The sequence below is a fragment of the Telopea speciosissima genome, chromosome 5, assembly GCF_018873765.1.
Source record: "Telopea speciosissima isolate NSW1024214 ecotype Mountain lineage chromosome 5, Tspe_v1, whole genome shotgun sequence".
Classification (NCBI taxonomy): Eukaryota; Viridiplantae; Streptophyta; class Magnoliopsida; order Proteales; family Proteaceae; genus Telopea; species Telopea speciosissima.
In genome coordinates, this window is record NC_057920.1 from 1389078 (window position 1) to 1399940 (window position 10863).

General features: G+C 37.6%; 1 protein-coding gene across 1 annotated transcript; it reads left to right on the forward strand.

Moving 5' to 3' along the window:
- Nucleotides 1-244: 244 nt before the first annotated feature.
- LOC122662481 (bifunctional nuclease 2-like) lies at nucleotides 245-6112 on the forward strand. Its single transcript, XM_043858120.1, has 11 exons — nucleotides 245-435; nucleotides 1190-1499; nucleotides 1802-1972; nucleotides 2114-2163; nucleotides 2276-2332; nucleotides 2442-2507; nucleotides 2613-2687; nucleotides 4486-4604; nucleotides 5115-5206; nucleotides 5781-5839; nucleotides 5935-6112. The coding sequence occupies exons 2-10, from the start codon at nucleotides 1199-1201 to the stop codon at nucleotides 5834-5836; spliced, it is 987 nt and encodes a 328-aa protein (XP_043714055.1). The 5' UTR covers nucleotides 245-435; nucleotides 1190-1198; the 3' UTR covers nucleotides 5837-5839; nucleotides 5935-6112.
- The last annotated feature ends 4751 nt before the right edge of the window (nucleotides 6113-10863 follow it).

Below are 10863 nucleotides of genomic sequence, written 5' to 3' on the forward strand. Positions count from 1 at the left end.
TAAATAGTTCAATTCTATCTAATTTTTTTTCCCTTCTTCATTTCATCAATCGCTTTGGAGCTCAATTACCCTATTTCTTCTACTCCAAGCTTAATCTCCTGTGATTCCACTGTTTTCTCTGCAAAGTGCAAACTATTTGCTTCCGTAATTTGTGCTCAATTCCGCGAGATCTGTCGCTTTGTAGGATTATTTGATGCAGATCGGTTGTTATTAAGTAGAATTTATTAGGTTTTATATCATTTGCGTGGACCCTAGTGATATTAATCTCGAGATATCCAACTCGACTTGCCGGAATTTCTTTTTGTCTCGAGAAATTCTGCGGGAAATATCTTGAGCCATTCAAGAAATCGTTCGTTCTTCCTGCGATCCTCGACGAAGAGCGGCGGACTTGAAATTTCCAGAGATTCACAGCTTGTGGAGGTCTTGACATTTAAGGTATGTTGCTTTTTTTTTACGATTGCTTGCATAACTGTTGTGAATGAGTCCAAAGTAATGATCGCCGCTATCTATACGGTTTCGGTGCGAAACTACGAATACATTGGAGACTCATTGTGTAGTTAAATGTTCTGCTGACATCGCTCCGATTCCATGCTTTAGTTGTGGTACTTCAATGTTAAATGCACTATATACACTTCGAGTTCCCCCGTTTTAACTTCGATAGTCAATTTTTTGTTCGGCGAAATTATTTCTGCTCTCTACATAGCTGTGCTACTGTGGGAATTCGATCGCCGTTGCTATAAAGTTCAAATTGCTGATACAACGTATCGTCATTTTTCCACCCATCAACCAGACATCGTTGTGCTGTCCGAGACACTTCCTAGTGTGTTTTCGGTTGAATGTATGTGTGGATTTTTCTCATTCATCTGAAGGGAACCTTGTTATGTGAAGCGTCCTTTAACTGATCACAGTGTTAAGGGAATCTCGATAAAACCATCGTTTCCACTTGAAAGTTTGATGCGTGAATTGACCTGTTGTTTTTATTTAGAAGATTTGTTTTCAATCCTCTTAATCTTCTTGCCCTCACAGCTCTCCATCCACCCCCACTTTAACACTGTTGAAGTATAGAGGTGTGTGTCGATTCCCTTGTCTGCGTGTCTCTCTGTTGTTTACTGTGTGAATTCTAGAATCTCTTTTCCGCATTCTATATTTCTAAATCAATTTAATCTTTTATCCTGGTGTAAATATGAAAGGTGGCCGGATGGGAACTCTACAAGGTCCAGTTGTTTGCCCTGCAGTTCGTTCGAAGCAAATTGGAGTTTGTACTCTGCCAGTGAATGGGCCTTTCATGCAGGCTAGGTCTTTAAGAAATGGATTATGGGGTTTTAAAGGAAGATGCAGAGATGGGGTTAAGGTGAGAACATTTTTCCAACAAGGCCAAGTTGAGAAGTGCTGGAAAATACAATGCAGTTTCAGTTCTTCCTCAAATGGAAATGGCAGCATGGCGGAGAATTTCAACGAGAAAGATGAAGAATATGTAAACTCCAGTGTGGTTGAAGCCGGTATGCTTTCCTAATAGGTGGCCTATTTTTCTGTTTTCACTTTTCATCCCTTAAGGCATTTGTTTTCCTGTTCTCTTTTTCTTGTTTTTATATTCGTCTGTGGGTCTTAACTTATAGATCAGACAACTTACCCAGGGAGTACAGTTTTCACCTATAAGTGTCCTTGTTCTAGTTCAAATAAAAGCTTGTGCAAACTGTTGATCTTACTGTTGTCCACAAATTTTGCACATATGCCGATTGATTTTTGCTAATTGTTTTGGGATGCTCAGTGCACCTTAAACTGATTACTTACATTCATGTAGTTGAGGTAAAAAGTGGCCCAGAGGGGTTCATGATAAAAATGCGAGATGGAAGGCATTTAAGGTGTGTTCATAACAATCCTCAAGGTGGTCATCTACCGGATTATGCTCCACATCCTGCTATTGTACTGAAGATGGAGGATGGAAGTGATCTTCTTCTTCCTATAATTGTCTGTACGTATATGTCTTTGGATGTGGTCTGCATGTAATTGTCAGATTATTTTCTTCTTTATGTCCAACATTGGTTTCTTTATTATTTTATTTTCTATTTTTGGGTTTATTTTGTAATGATTGATGGTTTATGCTTGATTCTAGTGGAGATGCCGAGTGTCCTACTTATGGCTGCAGTTCGCAATGTCCAAATTGTATGTTTACTTCTTCTTTTGACAGTCTTGCTTCTGCTCATGATAAGTTGAAACTTAGTACTATCTTGAAATCTCTTGTTAAAAAATTCAATTGTTTATAATTGTACCACAGGCTAGGCCCACTTTATATCAAGTAGTGAAGGAAATGATCGAGAAGATGGGATATGCAGTATGTTTGTTCTGTTTTCTCGGTTCACTTTCATCATTACAGCATGATTACCAGTATAAGGTCTTCTGCCATTTTGGATTTTGATTGTGATATTGTCATTTACTTGCAGGTAAAACTTGTTCGAGTAACCAAGAGGGTTCATGAGGCATATTTTGCTCAGTTGTACCTTACAAAGGCATTTACTTAACCTTCCTGTGCTTTTTAACTAGCTTGCAGAGTATGTTAAGAGAACTTGACATTAAATAAATTCTGATTGACAATATTTCGGATGATTTCGCAGGTTGGCGAGGAAACAGAATGTGTCAGCTTTGACCTCCGACCTTCAGATGCTATTAATATTGCAGTAAGATGCCAGGTAATCATTTGGTATATCCAGATGCATTCATGATCTTCTATTTTATTTTATTTTATTATTTCATGTACATGATGTGTGTGACTGTTGAAATCCAGGTAGACTGGCATCCATTTATTAGTATACTAAAAAACTTAGATAATTTTCATTGTTGTGTAGAATGAGTAGCTGCAAAGACAATGTAAGTAAGAACAATTTAAAGGGTCAAAATGGTCCGGGCCGTCTGGACCCCAAGGTTAATTGAAGAAAATTATCATGGATTACCAATTTTATCCAAGGGGGAAATTTTATTACATGTTCTTTTCCTTCTTGCCAAACTACGAATCTGAGAAATCCTAGCGCCATTTTGTGTGTTAGTTCATGCTTTTCTTCTTAGTATGGAGTATCTAAACATAATCTCTGACTTTTTAGGTATTCCTCTTCTGCTACTGCTGCTGCTACTACTTCTTTCTGTTTTACAGATTCTTGTGTAGTGCCTTTAAACCTCTTCTGTTCTTCATTATAACTTAAAAATACCTATTCGAGTTCATCAAAATTTTCATAGCCAATTCAATTCTAGCCTCAACACAACCCAAAAGTCTTGGAGTGGCAAACCTACTGCTGCCATACCTTTCCCAATCTACCCAAGCTGCTCCTGATAATTTTCCCGGGTTTATCACCCTTGCATGTACCTTACATTTTCACCCATTTTGGCGTCCCTAGTTATCTAAATTGTGATTTGTACTTTTATGTCTTCTCCAATTGCTTTTGAATTTTACCTACACTTAAGTTCATTCCTTATTGTTACCTTTTAAAACCACAGTTTTTTGAGACTTATTGTTTACTTTTAAGACCACAGTTTTTTGAGAGTCCGAGTTGTTTCATGAGATCCCTCATTAAAGACATATTAAAGGACAATAAAATTAGGGAAAAACAAAGATTGGAATGAAAAAATATAGGGGTAGGTTGTGGACTGATGAAGATGAACAGCACATTCAAGTAAGTAAAGAATAGAAAATGGATGCAAGACTCAAGGAAGAAGTGAATATGAATCGGAATTAAGAGAGAGGAACGTTACCTATACAACACAACCCAGATCAGGATCATAGACTCCCTTTACAATAAAATAAAATTGCAGTGCTGCTGCATAGACATTCATGGCAATAAAGAAAATAAAGCCTACTCTAACCCTAACTGGACCTAGCCATGGACCCAAATTAGGAGGCTGCCTGTTGGCTTTCAAAGAGGTGGCATATTATTGTCAGGCCTTTGCAATGTCATTAAATTATTGTAAGCTCATTGTTTTGCTTCCTTTGCCCCATTCAATTTGATAACCAGTCTATGTAACATAGGTAATTGCGAGCAAGCAAATTAATTTACCCACTATACTACATGGATGTTTTGACATTTTCAATGTACCTGCATTTATGATGTACATATACAAATATTAAAGTATGACTCTCCCCAGACCCCACAATGGCAGGAGCCTCATGCTCTAGGTACGCGCTTTTTTTATATACAAATATTAAGTGGAGCAGAGAAATAGATACCGTACAGGATCTTCTGGAGTTTCTTTTTTATTTTTATTTCTACTGGTTTTTGTCTTACATTAAGTGTTTTGGATTTCAAAAAATGAGTCGTATCATCCTCTTTTCCTAAATCAATTTTTGCATCTCTGTCAGGTCTCATACATTAACCTTGTTCCATACCCCACCCTTCTATTGTTCCACTTTCCTTTTTTTTCTATCTTTGGTACTCAAAGCTTGTCTACGCATTTAATTGTTTTTTGCTCCCGAGGGCTGATTTTTCAGATCTAATGCAGGTGCCCATACAAGTTAACAAGTACTTGGCATCCAGTGATGGAATGAGGATTGTTGAACCTGCAAAGATGGCAGCACAGCCCCCTCTTTCAGATGGCTTCTTGTTCACAGAACTGGATAGGTAAAATTGAGGATGATATAAGAACAAAAGCTTGCATTTAACGTGGAATTACCATATAAATTTGTAAATCGCTGGGGGAAGCCCTGTTTTTTCTGTCTAAATCAAACCTTATGTCATACACAGACATATGTGAGCACACATAAAAGGAAAAAGGGGGTCATTTTCTTACAATATAAGGTGCCTAAACCTGGCATATAAACTATTTGTTCCAAGATCTTAAGATCCGTCAAGTTATCCTTCAGAAAACCCTTGCAAAAAAGTTTCAAACTAGATCTTCATAGAGTCGGATTTTAAGATTTATGGATGCCACGAAATTGGACCATAACACTTGTGATTAGTCATTACTGTAGAATGTTAATCACTCTAGTCTTGCGCCTTTTTTGGTTTTTTTTTTTTTTTTTGGTGGGGGGGGCCCTTTTATCTTTTTTTACTGTGTCTATTTGGGTGTTTGCAAATCATGCCTAGATTTTGGTTGGAGAAAATGGACTCTGATCTGAGTGATGTTTGCAGGCCTGATGGGCAGCCTTGTGTTGAAACCAAGGAGTTTGGTCTGGTCCGCAACATGCTAATTGCTGCTGTCGAAGAACGTTACAGAGATGCAGGTATGCTTTGTTGTCATTTACTGGCCACATTTTTCCTTTACATGGGTTGTTAACCTTCAACTCTTGAGTTGTGTTCAGGAGCGTAGTTTGATTTGTATGCAGAAAAGGAACAAGAAGTATTACCAGACCTGTACCCCAACCACTCTATGGTAGGGCCCTGCCTCTGTGCACACGATTGGTGCACATTAACAGGAAGGCCTGTTCTGTGGCCTCAAAATCATATGATTGTTGGTCCTAACCCATAAAATAATTGATCCATTTGAGTTATTTTCCTTCTCTTCATTTTGCTTCTTGTTTAATATGAAAATGAATGATCAACTTAGTAATTACAATTAGCCCACCAATGCAGCACTGGATTGCTCAGGTAGTTGGAGTTTCAATCTTTGTGACTCATTGTTTCAGTTGGACCTTATTAATTTCACGTGGAAAGTAGTTGGAGTTTTTTATCTTGACATCGCAGTGGTTAAATTGAGGCCTGAAATGTCCCCAAACCCTTCCCACCCCTGCCCTCTTTTTTGTTTGTTGGGAGAGAAGAAGTCTGGTTTTTTTCTGATGTCATACTTGTGTACTACAGCTCAGTGGAGGGACAAGCTTTCTCAACTCCGTTCCAGAAAGAAGAACTGGGCATGACAGGTAGAGAAATTTCATCGTCTCCCCACCATTCAGTTTTTTGTCAGAATCATATGGACTCGGACCATCTCTCCTTTTTTTCAATTGACCCGGGGGGTGGGGGGCATGCAAGTATGTAAATAGAAGTTACTGTTCAAAGCAGAGAAGATCAGCCAATTAGCAAGGATGTATCATTGCATCTTCCGGTCGCCTTGTGTTGTGTATGGATGCTTGTGAATATATGTATAGGTACACATCTATATAATGTTGGAACATGAACATATCTTTTGTTTTGCCCCCCTTACCCTGTCGATCTCTTGTAGTAAACCGTGCATAGTCTCCATTTCTCAACAAGTAGAAAGATTGTGAATGTCACACACATGGATGGATGCCTTACTTGTACTCTGTTGTCTTTGGTCGTTATTATGTTTATTTGTTTCATATTTCAGTTGTCAGTAATCCTATTTTCCCTTAAATAGTAACTTGGTATTGAATTGTTTATGCGTCATGAACCAGACCAAAGGTACCCCATGCGTGGGGATCTTTTTTCCATATGGTTAAAGTACTCGGGAGAAGAGGACAATTGTTATCGCTGCTTGCAACGGGTTTGACTTTGCTGTCTTCATCTGGTGCCTTTGCGCCTTCACACCCTACTGCCTCTCTCAACTTTCAAAAAAAGGCATAAGCCAGCTCAAAAGGATTAAATATTATAGGGAGAATGTTTGATGCGTGGTGTGCAGGGTCCATACCCACGCACAACAGGGGCTGGAATGACCGCCATTCCCCCATATATGGTGGAAATTCTGTCTCTTTTTGTGCCACCGCATGGGGTGTGGCTCCTGCGTTCCCCCCCCCCCCCCTCCCCCCCAGAAAATAATGTCTCCAATATTATGTGTCAAGAGGGAAGAAAAAAGAACGCATCCTGGTCTTGTAGCTAGCACAGACAAAGGAGCTTGTGCAAGTAACGCCCTATATCCCATGAATAAAAAATCGCAAAATACCTTTATTTTGAATTTATATTTTTACATTTAGTTTAAGGGTTTATTACTACCCCAACCGCAAAATGGGTGGCAAGATATTTCTAAAAGAGCTCAGCATAACTTACTTTCTTCTTGTTCTTCTTGTTCTTCTTGTTCTTCTTCTCTCTCTTTCTCTTTTTTTTTTTTTTTTTTTTTTTTTTTTTTGCAATTCAAGGGCCCACCGGCCATCAACCTCAACAGGATAACTTCACATTCTACATGAAAGACAGGAACAGATTACTGACCTATCAATGTTCTACAAAATACTGCAGTAGAGGCCACAATCAAACGCATTGACTTACAAGCACACCCCATTCCCCAGCTTACAAGAAAAATATACACCAAAGTCCAAACGAAACAAACTAAACAAATCTCGGAGGTGAGAATGGAAGGAAAACTTGGATTATAGAAAGATTATTTTATAGGAATTGCTTAAATGTAAAAAGGTTGTATTTTATAAAATCTATAATTATTGGGCAAGAGAATACTATCTAATCGCGTGGTTCTTGTGCCAATGCAGCGGCCAATGAGAACATGCATACAAGCATTTTGAAGGATGTGATTTCCACCTTTCCATGAGGGTGAGACGGTCATTTCACACCCTCTTATGTCTAGGTACAGAGGCCACACGACCAGTTAACAATCTTTTCCCCATAGATATTTGACTAAAAATATATTGCAAAATTTTGCAAATTGGCTTCCACTCAAAATTTTTGGATGGTTAATTTTTATTTTAAAAGAAGTAACATCATGGCGCATGATGCAATTGCCATCTATGGAGGATATCAACCTCATCATGTGGTTAGATTTTTTCCTCAGTCTGGCCCTAATTATATTATGTATGGTTCATAAAAGGACGAATGTTAAAGAAAAAAGACTTAATTTCATGAATAGAAGTCAATATATTGGAATCTGGGGTGCAATAGGGTCCGGTTGGGCCGAGTCTGTTAAAACCGCAGTCCAACCCTAAGTCCCCTTAGTTGGGTTTAGGCCCTACCCGACCCTGACTCAGGGCTAAAAAAATCCAACCCTGACCTGTCTGCCCTTAGATTGGACTGATTTGACCCTGATTGGCCCTGATCATGAGGAGAAGGAAGATCAGATGCATGGGCTGGCCAAACTAGGAAGAAGATGAAGAAAAAAGAAAGAAGAACAAAAACAGAAGAAGAAGATAGGGTAAGGTTGGGTCAGGCTAGGCTCATCTTGAGGCCTCAACCCGACTTGACACTAACTCAGGATCGGAAATTCTCAACCATGACCTGCCCTCACAGCCAAGGGATCTCAACTCAAGCCCTTTACAAGCTGGGCGGGCTTGCCGGCCAAACTTGCACCTTTATGGAATCTTTATAGTTGAAAGAAAAAGAGATGAAGAGAAGAAGAAAAAAAAATCGTCAATCTTCTTGGCTATTTCTTTATTTCTTTAAATTCCATTTTCTAAGTAAGTGGATTTTCCAATTTAAGCAATTTCTGTTATATGATATAGTGTTTCATGAATTTAAATTTTGTGAATATATTGTCAATGTAATTAATTATTTAATAATCATATTTCAATTTAACTTGTTTCTTCTAAATATCTATTTTTTATATTTTTTTCAAGTGCACACGCCACTTCAAAAAGGTTAATCAACCTTTCAAGTTCTAAATGTCATTTTAATGATCTGAAATTTTTGTTTTTTGTTTGGTTGGTTTTATTATAAGGGTTAATCAACCTTTCAAGTTCCAAATGTGATTTTAGTGATTTGAAATTTTTGGTTTTTTGTTTCCTTGATTTTAATATAGAAACTATATATAAAAAAAAAAGGGGAAAGACTAATTCACCTATGATGGGACGTTTGACCCAAATTTCCTAATCTGTCGCATTTGGCCAGCTGGTTAGCTACCACTACTCCACCTATTAGTCTGTTACTTGCACCCATTAAGGCCAAAACAAAAACAAAAACAAATAATAATAATCCGTTGAAAAATCTGAATTTCTTTATTTTTTATAAAAACAGCAAGGATCAAGTTTTTATTTTTAACCACGGTGAATGAGGAATCCTCTCACTATAGCATCTAAATCCTTTGTCGCTTCTTATGAAGGGTATTTGTGACCATAAATAATAGGATGTGGTGGTTAACGATGAATCCAAAGTACAAGCATAGGGTCATCGTGAAAAAGAAATTTTATACTAGTGAAGGAAAATTTTAACCAAGAAACAATGGGATGATATTTAGAGTTGCAAACATGTCATCAAAACATAATAAAATTTTAAGATGATATCTTAAGAAGAAAAAATGTTGCTGACATAGAGTCTAATGGTATTCGATCAAATAATCGTTGCAAGGCAATTGGTTCCACATACAATTATTGAGAGCTTCTCAAAAACGAAAAACCAATCTTGGGTTTTCGACCAAAAGAGGATAGTTGGATCAGTTTAAAACCCTAGAATTGAACATAGGATTAGTCTCCATTGATTTTGATGCGAATTAGATCAAAATCAGTTGGAACCTTAGAAATTAGAATTGAAAAGAAAAAAACAAAAATTTCTACAAATTTATGATTTATAAATGAGAAGCGGGTAGATTTTACTATAAAAGTTATTTTTTATATTTTCTACTCTTTTCAGTAAACATATTTTCTACTATTCACTATTTACAAAAATAATTAAAAATAAAACTTTAAGAACATTTTAAGTTGTAAAAATCAACATTAATCAGAAAATCAAGGTTGACTTAGTCCAATTTGAATCCATGACACCATCAAATCAATTCCGACCCAATTTTTAAGACCATGCTGGACAATGGACACAAGACAACATCATCAAGGCTCTTAAAATTTATTAAATTGACAATAAAAATGTCTACACGCGTGCCCTTGGGGTTTGATTATAATAATAGGATGCGTAGTACCATACATAAAATAACAATGCCCCAAATATTATGTCAACCCGCGTGCCGTGCCTTCGTAGATGATTTGCATAGTACCACCATATGTACATATAGCACGAAAGAGTATATTTAATAGGGAGAGAGAGAGAGAGAGAGAGAGAGGAACCAATGCAGATCGTCTATGGCGTAGCTGCTTGTGCGGTGCAGACTGGGCTGCGCACGTAATGACCACCTTACCTCTACTCGGGTAAGGTGTTTGGGCATGGGTAAGACAATCTTTGCACGCACGGCTCAATCTGTGCCGCACAGGCCGCTATGGGCAGCGCACCATAGAGGATATGGATCCAGAGAGGAACAACCAAGGTTATGGGTATTGGTATTTGGTACCAAAGGCTGTATCGGTTTTCGATTATATTAATATTGATATGTTTGTATCGGTTTGGTATCAAGCCATATCGGTCCAATATCAAATGAAATAAAAAAAAAACACAGGTGCCCAGACACAAGGGTCAAGCGGCGAAAATGATAGCCTCATCATTGAAAATGTGAAAATTCCACATATTGATGTCTTTGAAGACTAGTTCGATCACAGGCTGATCGTAAATCAAGGTATAGAAGATGAAATCTGACCTTACTCGTTTAGGACGACCAATGGGATCGAAGTGACAGGGGATTTTACATACTATTTGGCAATCGAAGAAGGAGGCACTGTTATTGGAAGGTCCCCGGTCTCTTTCTTCCGTTGTTACTGGCTTGTGTTGTTGGAGTTTTTTCATTGGTCAGAGACCTCTTTGAGTGTATGGTAGTACTGGCCAGTTATTCTATTATTCATTCTCTTATGGGACTGGCAAGCGTAAGTAAGCTTTTGAGTTCTAATCAGGTTACAAGAGTGGTCATTCTTGACCCATTATTTACCTATCGCTAATAAATATATTTTATTTGATAATAGAAAGTAAATAGATTAAGCAAGAGAACCATCTACATTGTCTCCTTAGAATACAAACTATTGCTTGTATGTTAAGCTAAAATAAATCAAAAAGTTACTGAGAATCAACAAGTTAAGGTTCTAATGAAATAAGAAAGGAACTCCTAAGGTAATATCTGAGATCTTAAAAAAATGCAATGGAACCAAATGCCAAAGTCATAGGAATTTGGGAACAA